The sequence below is a fragment of the Euprymna scolopes genome, chromosome 29 (assembly GCF_053919585.1).
Source record: "Euprymna scolopes isolate OS-2025 chromosome 29, ASM5391958v1, whole genome shotgun sequence".
Taxonomy (NCBI): domain Eukaryota; kingdom Metazoa; phylum Mollusca; class Cephalopoda; order Sepiida; family Sepiolidae; genus Euprymna; species Euprymna scolopes.
In genome coordinates this window covers 59,084,385-59,104,751 of record NC_136510.1, presented here as the reverse complement: position 1 = coordinate 59,104,751, position 20,367 = coordinate 59,084,385, and the positions used below count along the sequence as shown (strand labels likewise).

The 20,367-nt window shown below is 40.2% G+C and overlaps 1 protein-coding gene across 1 annotated transcript in view; it reads left to right on the top strand.

Annotated features, from left to right (window-relative positions):
• Positions 1–448: 448 nt before the first annotated feature.
• LOC145252408 (uncharacterized) overlaps positions 449–20,367 on the top strand; it is a 31,764-nt gene continuing 11,845 nt past the window's right edge. The window contains exon 1 of the mRNA XM_080111796.1: positions 449–537. Coding sequence (XP_079967922.1) covers positions 484–537 — 54 coding nt within the window. The 5' untranslated portion in view covers positions 449–483. The remainder of the gene's footprint in view (positions 538–20,367) is intronic.

Genomic DNA, 20,367 nt, shown 5'->3' with positions numbered 1-20,367 from the left:
GAAGATCGAAACCGCAATATTGGTATTAGTAGCCAGTCACACTATCCACTGCACCAAAGGTACACCCGATTTGAAAATGTTGTAAAATAACTAAATAAATAGATGTCTGTTTTACATTCCTTGACTACCACTTTCACTGCACTTTTGGACACTGACGGATTGGACAACAGCACAAAATAACATGTCCGTCTCACTCCGGGGTGTCCACTGAGGTGATGTATCTTCCTGATTTCACCTGCCACCTCAATAGAGCCGAAATAGCTTGCAGTTAAATAGGCTGGTAAATAGCAAAACAAAATGAACCAAATACAATACGCAAAAGTTCAGCTAGAATTCGTCACTGTCAACTTTCTCTCTCAACTTCCAGCACGTGTTCCCCACTATCTCTGCCAACAGGCATTTTAATAGAAAACTGACCCTATTCCATTTGCATACGTGTCAATGGAAGATGAGATCTCGTGAGATTCCACGAGACTACACCTTATGAATCCATGGCTGCCATCTTTAATTTCTCTTTCTTTCAGATCCCATCCGAAGGTAAGTTGTATGACCTACGATACACACACACACGGGCGCTTTCTTCTTTGATTATTACATTCAACTCTATATAGGAGGAGGAGGAAGCGTTTCATTCCAAACAAAGAGGTGCTATATTAAATTTCGTTATTCGTCAGCTGCCGCTACATTCGGCAGTGTAGTACCGAGGGGTGTTAATGAAGACACTTGAGACAGGGTAGAATTACGATGTATGTAGACATGTTTATTAATAGTATGTGAATGACTTTTATACAAGAGTGTTCAAGGGTAAGTAACTCGATTTATTTAAGAGTTCTTTATTCTGTTACATCCCCCTTTGTTAAGAAAAAGTGTTTATGGTTCGTTTGTTTTTTTTTTTCGTTTTTTTTATTACTTTTTATCTATTTGTATATTATAAAGTCCTTGTATTTTTTTTTGGGGGGGGGGGGCTCTCCGTGTTCTTTTGGGTCGGTTTTGGGTCAGTATCTTTAGCTTTTGGCTTGCCTCCTCTGGTTGTCCTGGGTTGTTGAATGGAATGTATCCATCGTTAGTATCGGATGGAGTATTGGCTTCCAATAAGTCGGTGTGTTGTTGAGGCAGTAGTGTTGTATCGTCCCAATTTTGAATGTGTGTGTTGAGAGCAGTTCGTCTCAGACGGTTATATAGTTGTTGTAAATGTCGTCTGTTGTGCCTCGGTATTCTTCCATCATCATGCATCTTGATGATGTAACTGCATGGCTCAGTGCTTTTGTCAACCACTGTCGCCGGTTGCCAGGTGTCATCTTCTTGTAGGACTAACACTTTGCTACCAACAATTAATTCTGGGAGATCCTTTGCGTTTTTGTTGTAGTGTTGTTTCTGGTTTTTGCTTTTGGCGCATAATCGATCTCTGATCTTGTAGTCTTTTGGGATGTCCATGTTTAACAAGGTTGGAAGTTTTATTCTTATTTTCCTATTGTATAGGATTTCTGCCGGGGATGGCAGATGGCTGTTAATTGGGGTTGTTCTGAGACATAGAAGGGCCATTTGACAATCCATTTTTGATTGTTTGGCTTTTATAAATGTTTTTTTTTTCTTAAGATTGATTGTGGGTACCTAGGGCTTGATGTGATGTGAGTGAATTCCAATTCTGTGGCAAAATTGAGGAATTCGTTTGATACAAAGTACCTGGCATTATCTGTCTATAGTTTTTCAGGAATGCCGTGGACAGCAGAGATTGCTTTGAAGTATTCAATGCAACTGGTGCTGTTTATGCTTTTCAACGTTTTGATAAGTTGCATTGATCGGCGATCAATAGGAATTGTTGATTACTGAATTCAAAAACGTCTGCTGCGATGTACTGGAATAGTCGCATTGCATGTTCCTTAATGATCATTATTTCTTTTGGATTTTTCCTCTGGTGTTCTCTGCAGATCTCGCATGTCCTTACTCGTGCTTCTATGTCCTTATATATTCTTCTCCAGAACATGTTGTTTTTCGCCTTCAGTTGACATTTTTCGATGCCCTGGTGTACATCGTAGATTCTCTGTAGTACCGTATGTTGCATGTTTTTGGGTAGAACTATGGACTGTCCCTTTGTGACAAATAGGCATTCTTTTAATGACCAGTAGCTTCTAATTATTTTAGGAGTGTTTTTTACGTCATCTGGCCATCCATTTAATATCACCTGTTTGAGTGTTCTGAGCTCTTCATCTTCTTCAGTTGCATTTTGTAATTCAGTTTGTTTCTGAGCTGTTATGTCTACAGTGTGTATAGTTAGGTCAAGTTCAATTTCTTTGCCTGAAGTTGGTTGAACTCTTGACAGGTAGTCTGGGATGCACATTTCTTTTCCTGGTTTATATATAATTTGTGCATGGCTGCAATCTTAATAACATTCATTGTAGCCGTGGGGGTGCCTGTGATGTATTCTTGTTCTGGATATTTTCCAATGGTTTGGGGTCTGTTTCCACTATTATTTTTCCCATATATATATATATATATATATATATATATATATATATATATATATATATATATGTGTGTGTGTGTGAAATCTCTCACATCTGAAAACTACTGCTAGTAATTCTCGTTCTATGTTCACATAACACAATTCTGTATCGGTTAGTCTTCTGCTCGCAAAGGTGACAACTTTGTTGTTGTTAATGAGTGTTGCAATGTCCTAACATGCTTGAGTCTACTTGGATAGTTGTTTCCGTATTGGGATCAAAGTATGCTAGACAAAGCTTTTCATGGATATGGTCTTTAAACATTCGGAAAGCCTTATCGTGTGTCTCATTCCAGTGACACTCTGCATCCTTTTTGAGTAATGACCTCAGTGGCGCTGTTTTGGTGCTGAGATCCGGTATAAAGGGACTTAGGTATTGCATCATACGTAGGAGTTGCTCTCTGTTGGTTGGTGCTGGTTTTCATTTTATTCTATCACATTTGCCGTGGTCTGGGTGAGAGCCATTCTCATCCCAGATGAGACCATAAAATTTTATTTGTTTTTTCTGATGGCACATTTCTCTTTGTTGAAGACTAGGCCGTATTTTCGGGCTATGTCTATTGTTTCTATCAGATTTTGATCATGTTCTTGTATTGTTCTACCATATATACATATATCATCAGATATACCAATGACCCCTTACATATTTCTATTATTTGGTGCATTTTCTGTTGGAAAATGTCTTGTGACATCTTTAGGCCAAACAGACATCTCAAATATCTGTACCTCCGAATGGAGTGTTGAAACAGTATCCATGTTTTGCATCCAGTTTCGAGAAATGTTTCTCACCTGCTAGTCTATGTGAAATTTCTTCCAACGTTGGGATTTTATGATGTGTCCTTTTTATGCATTTATTCAATGGTTTGGGGTCCATGCAAATTCATAGTTTTTAATTTTTCTCTCTGCTACATGCGATAGCATTGACCCATTCCGTCACTTTTTTATGACACCCATGTGTTCCATTTTGTCTAATTCTTCTTTTAGTTCGTCTCTAAGCTGCACTGGAAATTTTCTTGGCGGTTGTACTACTGGTATTGCATCTTCAACAAGATATATCTTTTGGACGCCTGGGAACTTTCCTATGCCTTAGAATCTCTCTGGCTATTCCTTAGTGAGGTCCTCTATATTTTTCATTTATTTCATTATGTGCACCTTGGTTATGTTGATGGTTACTAGACCAAATCGGACGCTTGGTCTTAGACCCAGTATTGTGGTGTCAGTGTCGCAGATGAAGAACTTTGCTCTGATAGTCCCGGAGTTTTTATGTTTAAGATGATTGATCCATATTGATTTATCTTGATTCCATTTGCAGCCCACAAGGTAGTTTTTTTTTACATAGGAATCACAACTTATCAAGGCTCAGAGGCCACTCAAGGATAAGGGTTAAGAGTGTACAGTAGTCAACTGGACAATATAGTAATCGTTAGTAATGGAAATTCGGTAAATTTGTTAACTTAAGTGGAACGACTCATCAAGAACTTGTTTACGTTGGACTTGAAGACAATCAGATTGTAGTCAGCTGGAAAGCAGGAGAACGGAAGACAGTTCTACAGGTGTGCAGTTCTAAGAAAGAAGCTTTGTTCATGGAATCTACGTTTAGGTTTAGTCACAGATAAAGAGTGGGGGAAATTGTTGATAGTGTTTTCAGCTAGACGAGTGTTTCTTGTAAAAGTTTGGTGAGGGAGGACCATAAATTGAAGCTCAGTCGAGCACTTTCCATGAAAATAACAACAAAGCAGAGACAAACTCGCAAGATCTCTTGTGTGAGATAGAGCTTGCAGGGAAGAGAAAAGGAGATCTCCTACGAGGCTACAAAGCCTATTTTGAACTCTATCAAGACAGGATAAGTCCTTTCTAGCAGCTCCTGCCTAGATGTGGCAACAGTACTCCATCCTTAGACTTACCTGGCTCTTATATAGATAAAGAATTGCATCAACAGTGAGATATCTACTGGATCGATAGAGTTACCCCACCATTTTCCCAGCGGCCTTGGCAACAGATTTGATGTACGTGTTCCATTTCAGATCAGGAGTAAATGTCAAACTCAGAAGCTTGTCAAAACATGATGCCTCCCCAAAACGAGAGCCATTCATTACAATCGATGCCAGATGGGGATCAGAACGTTGATGATGTAAAGATAGAAGCTTGGTTTTAGATGCATTAAAAGTAACCAGCCACTCCTTTCCCCATTGTACCACATGCTCAAGATCAGAGGAGAGAGAATCGGAGAGAACTTGGTCGTTTACTGTCCCAGATGTGCTACCATAGATGGTAGTGTCATCAGCGTAAATGTCTATGAATGACGTAAGTATGTGATTTGGAAGATCATTAATGTAGATCAGGAAGAGAGTTGGGCCCAGGATGGACCCCTGAGGGACTCCAGCATTAATACTGTGAGCTTCTTATTTTTGCCCATTAACTACTACTCTTATGAACCAATCAGAGAGAAATGATTTAATAATTGAGAAGACATTTCCAACTATACTATAGCCGGAGACCTTGTGAAGTAAAACTTTATGCAATACCCTATCAAAGGCCTTTGATATGTCAAGAGCAATTGCCCTAGAATGGTTGCCTCCATCGAGAGATTCGCTAATCCTATGAGATATAACCGTTAGCACATCTGCTGTAGATCTAGAAAAACGGATACCATAAGAAGGTTATTTTTGCTGAGATGGTTGATTACTTCTCTAACACAGATTCCAGCAACTTACTCATGATGCACAGGAGCCTTATTGGCCTTTACTGAGAGAGAAATGAGCGATCACCTGAATTCTTAAATACAGGGCATACTGATGAGATTTTCCAGGATGATGGGAAGCAATTCTCCTTAAGACAACGTTTAAACAGTTTTGTAAGTATGAGTGCTAGTTCTGGTTGAAGATTTTTGAGTACTACAATTGGAATACCGTCAGGGCAGGTTGCTTTACTGGAATCAAGGTTTTTAATTAGCTTGACAACATCACGTACAGATATTTGTATATCACATAGCATGTTTTCTGATACAGGAGAAAATATTGGGGGCTTGCGGCCTTGGTCGTAAAGGGTAGAATTAGCTGCAAAGTTCTTGGCAAAGAGTTTGGCTTTGTCTGATGCTGTCGAGATTACCTCAGGTCCATTGATGATAGTTTGGATAGAGAACACGCTTCTGTTCAGGATTCTGTTTGCTATTTTCCAAAACTGGTGGGAACCAAACCACTGCTCAGCTACTTTGGACTTGACGGACTGAGTATACAACTCTCTTGCGTTCTTTATTATTTTCTTACAATTGTTGCTGGCACTCCTGAAAGCAGCTTTAGTCTCCGTACATCTATTACGTTGGAAGCAATGGAAAACGTGATTTCTGTGCGCAATGGCAGCAGCACATTCTGGAGAGAACCAAGGTTGGCTGTTAGGTTTTTGCTGGAACTTTTTCGAGGGTATGAAACGGTCTATACCTACAATTAACCATTCTGTCAGGTCTGATAATATAGATGACACATCCTTTTTAAATATGGAACGCAGAGGCAGATCTAATATAAATGCCCGGAAGCTATCCCAGTCAGCCATAGTGTATCGATATACTAGACAATGGAGAAGTACGTCTGAGGACTTATTACATTTCATTTTTATCTTAACTGATACTACAGAGTAGTCGAAAGATCCAAGATGAGACAAAACAGAAACTGAACATAGTTCAGGGCAAGTTGTGAGAAAAAGGTCTAGGAGACTCGCATACTGGTCGTCAGTGTCGGGCACACAGTGGGTTCGTGAACAATCTGAGTGAGGTCATAAGCAATAGAGAAATCATGACAGAACCTCCCCTCATCATCGGTTTTGTTTGAGTGCGTTAACCATTCCACATTGTGAACATTGAAGTCTCCACAAACGTGAATGTTAACTGAAGGATAAGCAGATAAGACGTGGTCAATTTTCTCAGATATTCTTTTAAAGATAGTAACTCCGCTGTTGTGAGGGCGATAGAGAGTAAATATAAATGCAGTAGTGTGAGTTAGTGCAACCCGGAAGCACATATAGAGTAAGTTAGGGTCTTCTCTGGAGATGTCCCTACCACATGGAAAGTCATCTTTTATATAGGCACATATTCCATGTCCATGGAGATCTTGGGGGTCAGATTTGGAAGTTAAGTTAGAGTATTATTTAATTGCGAACTCCTCTAGGGAAATCATCTGTCCAATGTCAGTTTCACTTAGAAATAATAGGTCTGATTTAGTCTCCTGTAATTGGGTTTCAATCTCTGGAAGGTTAGAACGTAGATCCCTTATGTTGGAGAAGGAGACATCGTAGTGGGGGTCTACATTGCAAGTTGGAGATCCGGGTTTAATTGTGTATTTTTTCTTGAAACTTGTCATGATGGAGTTTGAAATTTGTGGACTAGGTCGTCAGACTTGCTTAGAGCAGGACAGAGAGGGAAACTAAGAAAGAAAAAGGAACAAAGAATTTTTTTGTAGCACATGATAGGATAAAGACGTAACAATTACCCACTAATATGGCGTCAAGAGGCCCCACCAGAAGCTATTGCATGGTCAAGAATCCATTCATCAAATGGCAATACAGCAGCCCCAGTACTTTGCACCTGCTGATAGGACAGCATCCTTAGTGGTTAATCCAAGGTTTGGGTCTCTGACTATCAGGTGGATAATGTCAGCCCAGATAAAAAGTGTACCTCCAGCACTCTTACTAGTGACATGGCTGCAAGGATAGACATAGAAATAGAAAATTTCCGACATCTCTGGCGACTGTTCGTGCAAAATACTACCAACCTAGAATATAGCTTTTTCTTCTCCCTTTGTAAGAAAAATCACTCATTAAAAAATGAGGACTGAGGGACAAATAAAGAGAAGCAAGAGTAACGTTTTCTACTCTCCATTAAAATAAAGATTTATTAAGTATTGTACTTAATAAAAGTCCAATTGGCGTGTTTAAGGGAAAGTATGGTGATAGATTCCTCTCTCACAAACTGAAAATGAATACAATTGCCTAATCTATTTATGCAATCAACTAGGTAGTTAAAATAAACAACATTTATGGACGAGAAAAGTTATTTTTAAATAAAACAATCAGAAAATAAAAATATAAATTAAACACTGAAATTAACATTTGAATCTAAAAAGATAAAAATTAAAATTGTGACTTATCTTGAAAAGAGTTCCGTCTCCAAAATGCAAACTGTTGAAAGGAAATTAACTTTAGCGACATCAGCGTTCTAAAGACTTTTTTTTTGGTACTTGTGCATTTAACGAACCAGACGTATTAAGCATTTGCTCGGCTTTATCTGGCGCATGACATCAACAGCTTGGGTTTTGCTGCTGTCTGACAAAACATGGTCATCAGCCAATCAAAACACTGCACGCTTAGTTTCAACTCGACGTGCATGTGCGCGCCGTACAGCAGATGAGAATATCGATATGGGCGTTCGAGATGGCAGCGACTAGAAATCTCCAGCGCTAATGTGGGTTGCGGTCACGCCACACAATTGTGGACTGGAAGAATTTCCTGCGAGATATATGCTGGGATTACTTTCTAAGGAATTGTAGTACTTACCAACAAAACAAACGCCCACGTGTTTGTGCCTTGTATAGGCATGCGCGACAACAAAACTTGGGTTTTTATAAGCGGAAGTCTCGAGGTTGTCAGGAATCTACAGGCGCATGCGCAAGAGAAGAGATTGAGATAGTGGTATAAAAGGCAGGTCGAGTGAGAAGGTTGTTGTTGTTGTCATTGGACGTTACAGTGACGCGTGCATTAGCAGGTGATTGAGAGGCTGTTTTTTTTTGTTTTTTTTGTGTGTCAAGTCGCGCACCTCGGTGAAGATCATATAAGTCGTGCACCTCAGTGAAGGTGAAGGTCATAGGAATCCCCGGAAGATAGGAGGCCCAGGCCATATGGTCGAAATTTACGTGTCTGTCTTCTTCAACCGCCGGATACACAACGTTGGTAGACGTCTAACATCGGTCTGGGTCTTCGGTGGATGCGCTAACCCCGCCAAAAAGGAGGTTTTTTTTGTGTTAACGTACAAAATAGGAATGCCGAAACCCTTCTTCCACCAATAATAAAATACTTTCTCCCCGGGACCACGGTCGTATCAGACTGTTGGAGGGCTTACAGCAAAGTGGGAGGAGAGGGTATCACCAGTTAACGGTGAATCACAGCCTTAATTTTGTAGATCCCGTAACACATGTGGAGCGGATATGGAAGGAAGCAAGCAGCACAATAAACAAGAATGCAGAACCAAGCGGGAGCTTTTGGACGCATATCATTTAGAGTTTATGTGGAGACCATTTGACTCTATATTAACCCACACCGCCGAAAGCTGCCCGGTTGGTAAGGAGTTCCTATCACATTCGCTATCTCATCTCCGTCTATTTTGTCGTCTGACTCCCCCAAAAGTCTGAGGAAAATTCATCCTCCTGAGAAAATGTTTCTGGCAAAAAAAAAAAAAATCATGGTTTAAAAAAAAGTTGTGTTTGTTTCCTTTTTCTTATGATTTTTTCTTTTTTGTTTTACGTAAATATTTGAAAAAAAAAGTTTCATAAAAAACAATTACTAACTATTATTTGTTAATGTGCTGACAGAAAAGAACTCTCTAACTTCTTCTAACTTCCGTTTCTACTCTCCGGAAGTGAGTTACGTCCCTTGAGTTTTTCTTTCTTTTCTCTTCCTTTCCTCGAAGTAACAGGTCTCGTTCACGAGTCTGTTCTAAGTAAAATAAAGCTTCTTAAAATCATTCCGTATCGAAGCTTTTCATTACAATTTATTTTACTTAGAACAACTAAAACACAAACAATGGAGAAGTTCCTGAAACCCGAACGGCTGGATTTAGATCCCACAAAAATGGACGCTGCCGACACGTGGATACACTGGAAGTGGTTGTTCACGATATTCCTAGAAGCGGTTCGGTTCACCACTTACGGACGAGTCGGAATTAAACCTCTTGATCAACTTGGTGTCTCCGACAATGTATAAATATATCTCGGACATCAACGACTATCGGATAGCCATGAACGCCCTCGAGGAGGTTTTTGTTCAACCCAAAAACATGTGCAAGCCTTTTCTAGTCTCGCACAAAAGACGAATTCACATTTCAAGCTATGTCATATACATACGCGCACACAAACATACGCGCCCACGTCCACACACGTACATATATTCACGTTCGCGTACATACACTCACATTCACATATATACACACACGCTAACGTATACACATGTACTCACACACGCGCACACGAACGCACACATGGACGACGTCACTTCCGCTTTCTAAGGAAATATACATGCGCAAAAGACCACCGGAAACGAGTATAAAAGAGAAAGTAACAACCGGCTCTTTCTTTCCGGCCCAGCTTTCGTGCTGGTCGGTCTTCGGACTGACCACGTGCGTCACGCCCACTTACTACTATCTATGTGGGACAAAAGGCCAACAGACAGTACCTACACTCTTTCTCTCTCTATCTACTACTGGTCCCTGAGAACACCACCGCGTGGCTGACTGCTAACATGGCATACAGCTTAACCTCTATCCTCTTCTTTGTCTGCATGCTGAACTGTCATTCTCATTTCCACTACAACACTCATTTCTCTTCCCACGCGCGAACAAACGATAGTGAGATGAACACACATTTCCATTTCTTTCTACACCACCAGTCCCGCAACGAACATTGGTTACACATGCGCGGACATGAACACATGTTATATCTAAAACATTCTTTCAACAGTAAATAAACGACACGTTTATCTTATCCATCAATTGAGTCTTTGTTTCCTTCAATTCCATTCGTTTCATTTTGTAACGGGATTGGGGTATTTATATGTCCTAGTCCTTTACAAACATCATCTTCTGTCGGCATTTATTGGCTACTCGTCGTCAACGGACAAATGAAAGTGTGGACCAGTATCTACAGTCATTAAAAGAACTTGCCAAGGACTGTGAATTCCAGGCCATAGTTTCCGAAATTTTACTTTAAAGATTCTTGTCGCCATCACACAGTGCAAGTGGGGTGGGAGATGGGCTGCCTTGAGCGACTGACTCGCTGGCTTTGTGACTCCCTTCCCTTTTTTGCCTGGTACACGTATCTAGTAGTCAGCCTTTAACTAACCTGTGAGTGTGTGCGCTTCTCTCTCGCCCCATCTCCCTCTTTACCTCTCTCTCTCTTTCTCTATCTCTCTCCCAATTTGAAACGACCTGTCTGTTCTTCCTCCTTTTTGCCCTTGGCTATTGGCCAATCACGATCCTTGTGGAACTTCTGGCAACGCCACAGTGCCCCGTTTTATGTGCCCTTTTAAAAAAAATCAGTTTGGAGGTTGGCCATCTTGGAAGAAGCATCCTTTAGACTCCGTTGCTGACCGTTTTTCGGCAACGTATTTTGTATATTTTTTATCCTTTTCTGACAGTGGAGTGCTTTTTTAAAGGAATGTATTGAAGTGTTTGTAGGTACCTCCCTTTCAAAGAAGAACATTCGACGTGCCGTCGATAAATTTCATCTTATTTAAACGTTGGGTAGAGAGCCCAACTATAAGAACTGTATTGAAGTGTTGTAAAGCACCTCCCTTTCAAAGAAGAACATTCGACGTGCCGTCGATAAATTTCATTTTATTTAAACGTTGGGTAGAGAGCCCAACTATAAGAACAATGTCGGAATTTTTAAGTAAAACTGCTTACTCCAAAGAAAGGAGGAATAAGGAGAGAGAGAGAGAGACACTGACAACCCTTCATGAAAAGGAGAGTGGACCATTTGTTTGGAACCCTATTTCGGGCGAGAGAGACATTTTAAAAAAAAAACCTTTGAAGGTTGGTTTTATTTGTGAAAAAACACGTCTTAAAGGACTCCCTGTTTTGAAATGTTTATTCTCTTTTTCATTCAGACTTCAAGTAAGCCTTTGATATTAAGAACATTTTATATATTTTGAAAAGTCTCCCTTTTGAGAGACCATTTTAATGTAAATTTTTGCCCAGTTGCCTTTTTTCCTTTTTATATTGAATGCCTTTTTGTCTTTGATTTTTTCTCCCTTTTTTTCTCTCTATTTGTTACTTAGTAAATTTTATTTTACAAGCTTTTGGGAATTCAAAGCAACCAGCCACCTTTTTCTTTAAATAAATATTTATAATTCTAACAGTTTACAGGGTCTCAATTAATTACCTTTTATTTCTCTTTGTGTTGTTGCATGACATTATTTTCTCATTTTTTTACCCCAATCGTTTCCCAAAAAGACGAGTTTTGGCGACACCCCCAGAAATTTTCGTCACTTTGCTTTGAAGGTTCTCATGTCTTATTCGTTTACAAACGACATAAGACATTTTTCTTTAACGCACAGCACTTTGTCTTCGTATTTCCATATCTTATGCATTTACTAACTGTATAAGATATTTCTTTAAAATTCTAAGCATTTTTGCTAATTACTAAACCACGTGGTCAGGACGCTGAACACGTTGGTAAATTTATTCCATTAGTCCTCTTAACACATCCTATTTTTCATTCTCTTCTCTATACTTAGAATTTCTTTATTAAAATTAAAATTTTGAACAGACCCTTTTGTTCCAAGGTGGCAGGTTGTTTTATTCCCTATAATTTTATGTTTTATTGAATGTTTTATTGAATGTTTTATTGGGCATTTTTGTAAGTTGACATCTCTCATTTCCAACTTGCACTGTGTAACGTTTGCCATAGTTTCCCGCCTCTTTTTGAAAATTTTGTCCGTTGGGACGCCATTTTGAAAATTCTTAGAACACAAATTCTAACCCTTTGTTTTGCATTTTTTGGTAGAAGTTGCTACCCATATATTTAAAAAAAAATAATTTTGTGATATTCTCCACGTTAATTTTCTATTTTAATATTAACAAGAGATTTATTTCTCATTAGTTAATTTAATGGTTCTTGTTCATTTTGTATATCTAAATATTGTAATGCCTGCCACGTGGTACATTTTGGCACTTCCGTGAATATCTAGATTAAAGTTTGAGTTTCTTCAGCTTTAGTTTGTCCTCAGTCTGAGAAAGACGAATTCCTTTGTAGTTTTGACATATATGTTCCCTCCTTCTCTAGAACTGAGCTTCCTTTGTTCCTAAAAGAAATTTTATAACAGATTATTGGAGTTTTAAGCTGTCTTATTAATTATATACAAAATGGATTCCCCCACTTTTGACTTACTAGTCAGAAGACGGGATTTATGTAAGGGCGATGTAGAGACAATAGTCGAATTCATTGAATCTTCCACTAATCTTACGAAAACAGGGTTTTCTTCACAACATGAAAAAATTCTGGAAAAGTTAGAGTTAATAGACAGGCTAAATGAACAAATAGTAAATGGTTATATCGAGTCGGACATGAAAGATGTTGTTGGTAGACACCATAAAACTGAGACCCTTTTTCAGGCAAAAATAACTGCCTTTTTAGGTAACACTGTTGAAAAATTTTGGGAGAACGCCCCTCCCTCAACCTCAGCTAAAACAAGCTTTCTTGAATCCCACTATAATGTAACCCCCAAGCTGAAATGCCCGTTTTTTGACCCAGCAAGTTTGGATAACGACAAGCTGGCTTACCTAAATTTCTACCGGGAGTTTGAGAATTGTGTGCTGAGTGTGGGAAGCAAGTTGCTCATGTTGGTGATTTTAAAGAATCACCTCAAGGGTTACGCTCACCAAATAGTAAGCCACCTCTCTATTTCGGATGCTAATTTCGATACAGCTGTCGAAATTTTTGAACGGGAGTTCCTAGATAAGAAGTATATAATAAATTATATTTTTAAGTCCCTTAGTGACTCTAAACCTCTTAAGGATTCCGGTGGTGACAGTGTCAAGATATTCTTGACCAGGATTAAGGCTCAGATATATGAGCTTAGAAATTCCTTTGAATTGGATTTCTTGGAGGAGGGTACTCCAGGTAATCAACTTTTGAGTTGTATTATCTTCGAAAAACTCCCTGTGTTGTTTAGACGGGAGATTATTCGTTTGGTGGGTGATAACTACCCCTCTCTGAGCGACATTCTGGACAACTATTCGGACGTGATTCGTACGTTGGAAATCACTAGAACTGGGCCGAGCTTTCCTGTAGGGCCGGTTGTCAAACAGAGACCCTTCGGTACTAAGTTCAAACCTAGTAGTATCAGCAAGAAGCCCGCCATGTTGGAGAATTTCTTTGTGAAGCCCGAGCCGGTGCAATATAAGTGCAATTTTTGCCAGTGCAACACTCATGCTGCTTATTATTGTACTAAGTATGCATTGCTTAAAGACCGTCTTCAACATTGCAAGGCTGTTAAGTTGTGCGTTCGCTGCACTAGCCCTGCTCATACCTCCGAGAGTTGTCCGGGTAATAAAGGTCGCCTCCGGCCATGCTGGAAATGCCAGAGCTGTGAACATGCAGGTGCTTTGTGCCCTGACATGGGGAAGGCTCAGTTGACGGCTAATCCTTGCTTGCAGATGGGGGATGCAAATCTTCTTCTGCCTATAATAGAGATTAAGTTAGTTTGCGGTGATGTAGAAAAGACTTTTAATTGTTTAGTGGATTCAGGCAGCCAGCGCTCCTATTTATCTGATGGAGTATTGGATATTTTGAATTGTCGCTCGGTAACCATGAAGAGGAGGAATTTTACTATCAAAACCTTCCTTGGTTCTGCACAAAGGAGTTTGCATGAGCTTGATTTGTGCGTAAAGTTACCGAGCTCTGAATGTTCTTTCGCTTTCCTTGTGGATAAGGGATTGGATCTGCAGTTCCATATTAGCGGTCTTAATGCCGCTGTCGAAAATATGCGGGCCTGTGGCCTCAAGCTGGCTGCTGATCTGTCATGTGTTCAAGATGATAGCATTGCAGTGCATGGGTTGATAGGCGTAGACTTGTTAAAGTACATGGGACCTATGCAGCTGACTCCCTGTATGAATGGTTCCGCCTTCGAGTTTCCTCAAGGCCTAGTCCCCTTTGGTGATGTGGCAGATTTTATGACGTCTGTTGAGGAAGGTGCAACTGTTAGTGGCCTCAATTACAGCCAGGTTATCTCGGAATATACCCAATGTCCTGTGACACATGTTTATTTCGTCCTTGATCCAAAGTCGAAGTATTTCGATCCCTTGGACAGCTTTTCTGAATCCTCTGTAGAAAGATCGATAGATAAACTATTTAGTTTAAAGACATTAGGTGTTGTGGAGGATTCGGTTAGCGATTATGATCGAGATAAAATAGCATTGTTTCGTGATTCAATCTCAAATCATAACAATTGCAACTATGTTAATTTACCCTGGGATGAGGACAAATTACCTTTAGTTCCATCCAATCATCAGGTAGCATTAAAGGTACTTGATCGGGTTGTCACCCGTTTGACCAAACAAGATTTGTATAAAGATTATTGTCAGGTTTTTTTGGAGCAAGAAAAGGAGGATATAATCGAAAGAGTGCGGGTGGATCCGGAGGATTTCAGCCATTACACTTGGATCCCTCACCGACCTGTTGTGAAGGCAGATGGTCTCAGCACCACTAAGATCAGGCCTGTATTTAACTGTTCATTGCAAATGGGAAGACGGCCTTCTTTGAATGACTGTGTGTACCCAGGAATTAATCTTTTTACGGATATGTTGGATTTATTATTGAAATTCAGGATGGATCGATATGTCCTTTTGGCAGACGTACGTAAGGCCTTCCTGATGATTCGGTTGGAAACTGAGAGGGACAAGAATCGTTTTTGTTTTTTTGTGAGATTTAACAATGAACTGGTGTGTTATCGTTATAAGACTCTAATCTTCGGGTTTATAGCTAGTCCTTTTATTCTCAACTTTGTCATTAAGCATCATGTTGAGAAATATCCCCCCAGCTTGTGTAGGGAGATGCTGTTGAGCAATTTCTATGTGGACAACCTCGTAAAGACACATGCCTCTCCAAATGTTTTGCTAGACTTATACCAGGATGCAAGGAGAATTATGCAGGAGGGTAATTTTTCTCTGAGGTCCTGTAACTCGAATAGTGAGGACTTGACAGCATGTATGAAAGCGGATGGCAGTTTTGTCTCGCATGGCTCACCTGTAGAAAAGGTGCTGGGATATTTATATGACCCAGGACAGGATGATTTGCGTGTTGCAATTAATTCCGACGAGCCGGCCGCTGATACGAAAAGGGGTATACTGTCTCAGAATTCTTCCATTTTTGACCCGTTGGGGCTTTGTTTACCCTTAACCATCAAGGAGAGAATACTTCTCAGTGAAATTTGGAGAACCCAATTAACTTGGGACCAAAAGGTCCCTTTAGATTTGCAGAATACCTGGAACCGATTGTATCGGGATCTAACACTTCTTCACAGTTTGAGGTTTGCAAGATGTGTTGTTGACTCCTCTGCACCTGCCTCGCTGTTGATATTTTGCGATGCATCACAACAGGCCTTTGGATTTGCAGCCTACGTTTTTCAGTATGGTTCAGCCAAACTAATATTTTCTAAGGCTAAAGTTGCCCCCTTAGTAAAGAGAACTTTGCCTTCTCTGGAATTGTTGTTGGTCTTTCTGGCAATGAAGTGCATTCCGAACATTTTGAAGGTCTTCCCATGAAAAGTGGTGAAGGAGATAGTCGTGGCTGTGGATGCTCAGGTGGTGTTGTCCTGGATTCTGTCAGAAAATGTTAAGACAAAATCCATATTCACTCGGAATCGTTTGAGGGATGTTCGAGAGGGGATAGGAAGGCTGACCGAGCAGGGATTCAGTCTGGTGTTCAAATATGTGAATACCCTCGATAATCCAGCTGATCTGATCACACGAGGAATCACGCTGGATAAGTTTAAGTCGCAGATGCGATTTTGGTTGACAGGGCCCAGCTGGTTGGCTGGTGAAAGCATTTCTTGGCCTGCGAATGCTTTGAACTGTCTGAGTTCTGATAATCAGATGATGGTACTGACCACCACCACCGCTAACTCGCCAGTGATACAGGATGTTATCCCTGTAATGAATTTTGAGAGATTTTCATCCCTGGCTAGACTCTTGCGAGTTTTGTCTTATGTAGTTAGGTTTGTGCTAAAACTGCGCAAGTCCGTAGCTGAACCTGAGCTAGAGGCCAGAATTTACTTGCTTAGGTTAATTCAGTCTGCATGTCTCTCTCAGGAGAAATCCTTTCTGTTGAATCCTTCCAGCCATGGGATTCCTAATCTGGTTGCTAGGTTGGACCTGTACCTGGATGACAGAGGTTTGATCAGGTCTAGGGGAAGGGTCGGCAAGTCCAGTTACTACCCTCCAGAGATTTTACACCCTATTTTGTTACCACGATATAGTCATGTCACTAATTTGATTATATTGGATTGCCACGTAAAGTGCAAACATTTAGGCATCGCAGCTACCCTCAGCAAGCTCCGCTTATCTGGCTTCTGGATACACCAGTCGCGGCAGGCAGTAAAGACTGTTATCTCTTCATGTACTCTGTGCAAGAAATACAATGCGATATCATTCAAATACCCCAAGGTTATGAATCTGCCTAAACACAGGGTTAATTTTGTGAGGCCTTTCCTCCACACGGGGATAGATTTCACTGGACATCTGTGGGTCGGAGAAGGTAGGGAGGCAAAGAAAATGTATATATTGCTCTTTACATGTTTTAAGGTAAGGGCTCTCCATTTGGAATTGGTTAATGATATGTCCACCCATTCCGTGGTGCTTGCATTGATTAGATTTTTTAATATCTATGGGGTACCTTCTCATATATATTCAGATAATGCCAAGTCATTTGTCAGCGGGTGCAACCTAATCAAGCAGGTGTTTGTAGCAGATGAATTCGAGGAGAGATTCAGTACCTTTAACATCAAGCACTTTACTATCCCCTTGTATTTGGCTTGGTTTGGAAGCGTTTGGGAACGCCTCATAAAGACCGTGAAGTGTTGTCTTTTCAAACTAGTTGGACGACAGAGGTTGAGTTATTTCGAACTTCTCTCAGTTCTGTCTGATATACAGAATGCAATTAACTCACGTCCCCTCACTTACAGGTGCTCTGGGGATGCAAGTTTGGAGATTATATCCCCTAACGCATTTATTCGCCCACATTATAACAGTTCCATTTTTTTAGAGCCTAGCGAGTCCCCATTTGAAGGTCCTTTCCCTTCTAGGGATGACCTTCTGGAGAATTTGGCCCACAGAGATACGCTTTTAAAGAAATTTAAGAGTTTGTGGCATAAGGAATATCTCCTCGGCTTGAGAGAACTGACTCGCGATTTGTATCAAACCGATTTTGATGATGTGCTGGCGGTTGATGATGTTGTCCTTATCAAAAACCCAGCTAAATCGCGCCCCTTTTGGTCCATGGGCAGGGTTATCTAGGTTACCTCGGGGGATGACTCGCATGTGAGATCGGCCCTTATAAGGAAGGCTGATGGTTCCTCTCAGGAGCATTCTTTGAAACACCTCTTTCCTCTAGAGTTGGCTATTACACATTCGCATCGAACCTCGCAACCCCCCGAGGAAGGTTCTGATTTGAGAGATCGTACGGAAATTATGGATGATGCTATTGTGGAGGAGACAGGTTCGACATCCAGTTCTAGACCCCGTAGAACGCGTTAGAGAATTAGTGAAAGGAATGAGGATTATTTGTGGTATTGAAGTGAGGAAGTCAATGTAAATTTGTAAAAGGAAAGGGAAAGTAAATTTTGTTTTAATTGTACCTTGCTTTCTCTAATTTTAATATTTTTTTTTGATTCATGTTAGAAAGAAAAAAGGACATTATAGTAACTACTGGGTAGTTTAAAATAATAAAAAAAAAGGGTTTATTATATAATACTCAATTTCCATAGAAAATATTAATTTTGCAAACCTCTGTTAAAGAATTTTTTTTTTTCTTGTCAGAAGAGTTTCCGAAATTTTACTTTAAAGATTCTTGTCGCCATCACACAGTGCAAGTGGGGTGGGAGATGGGCTGCCTTGAGCGACTGACTCGCTGGCTTTGTGACTCCCTTCCCTTTTTTGCCTGGTACACGTATCTAGTTGTCGGCCTTTAACTAACCTGTGAGTGTGTGCGCTTCTCTCTCGCCCCATCTCCCTCTTTACCTCTCTCTCTCTCTTTCTCTATCTCTCTCCCAATTTGAAACGACCTGTCTGTTCTTCCTCCTTTTTGCCCTTGGCTATTGGCCAATCACGATCCTTGTGGAACTTCTGGCAACGCCACAGTGCCCCGTTTTATGTGCCCTTTTAAAAAAAAAATCAGTTTGGAGGTTGGCCATCTTGGAAGAAGCATCCTTTAGACTCCGTTGCTGACCGTTTTTCGGCAACGTATTTTGTATATTTTTTATCCTTTTCTGACAGTGGAGTGCTTTTTTAAAGGAATGTATTGAAGTGTTTGTAGGCACCTCCCTTTCAAAGAAGAACATTCGACGTGCCGTCGATAAATTTCATCTTATTTAAACGTTGGGTAGAGAGCCCAACTATAAGAACTGTATTGAAGTGTTGTAAAGCACCTCCCTTTCAAAGAAGAACATTCGACGTGCCGTCGATAAATTTCATTTTATTTAAACGTTGGGTAGAGAGCCCAACTATAAGAACAGTGTCGGAATTTTTGAGTAAAACTGCTTACTCCAAAGAAAGGAGGAAAAAGGAGAGAGAGAGAGACACTGACAACCCTTCATGAAAAGGAGAGTGGACCATTTGTTTGGAACCCTATTTCGGGCGAGAGAGACATTTAAAAAAAAACCTTTGAAGGTTGGTTTTATTTGTGAAAAAACACGTCTTAAAGGACTCCCTGTTTTGAAATGTTTATTCTCTTTTCATTCAGACTTCAAGTAAGCCTTTGATATTAAGAACATTTTATATATTTTGAAAAGTCTCCCTTTTGAGAGACCATTTTAAAGTGAATTTTTGCCCAGTTGCCTTTTTTCCTTTTTATATTGAATGCCTTTTTGTCTTTGATTTTTTCTCCCTTTTTTTCTCTCTATTTGTTACTTAGTAAATTTTATTTTACAAGCTTTTGGGAATTAAAATATAGTTATTAACTCTTGTTTTTGGTATTCAAGGGTAGACTCTCTTTGTCCATCTTCTGTTTTGTTTATTGTTCCGTCGCCATTGTTTGGGTACATTTTTTTATATATCCGGACGGGTATTCTTATTTTGTGTATTTTATTTCCCGCATCCTCGCAGTCTATGTTAGCGAAAATTACTCCGCGTCTGTTGCTCTCTGTGTTTATTGTATATAGGTAGGTTGTCATCTTGGTATGATTCATCGTCTTCATCATCTCTTAGTGTTGAGTTTATTTTTTTTCCTTGGCAGCTTTGCTTTTAGTAATTGTTTTAGGGAATTTGTTTCTTATCTCGATACGAGCTTTTTTTTTTTTTTTACACAGCGATCACCACTTATCAAAACCCGGAAGCCACTCAGGGATAAGGGTTATTGCAAGTACATTACGTTAGTGTGGAGATTTGATGAAGTGTTTACTTAAGGGGGCGGTTCATTAGGAATTTGTTAACATTGGACTTGAAGACATCCAAGTTGTAGTCAGGTGGGAAGCAGGCAGACGGAACAGAGTTCCATAGGCGTGCAGTTCTAAGAAAGAAGCTTTGTTCATGGAATCCACGTTTTGATTTAGGCACAGGTATAGAGTGGGGGAAATTTTTCACAGTGGATTCAGCTAGACGGGTGTTTTTCGTGAAAGACTGGCGAGGGGGGACCAGAGATTGGAGTTCAGAGGAGCACCTGCCATGGAAATAACGATAAAACAAGGATAGGCTCGCAACGTCTCTTCTGTGGGAGAGAGGTTACAGGGTAGAGAAAAGGGCATCCCCCACTAAGCCACGAAGTCTATTTTGTACTCTGTCAAGGCAGGATAGGCTGTTTTTAGCAGCTCCTGCCCAGATATGGCAACAGTATTCCATCCTTGGACATACTTGGCTTTTATGTAGATAGAGAATTGCATCGGTAGTGAGATATCTT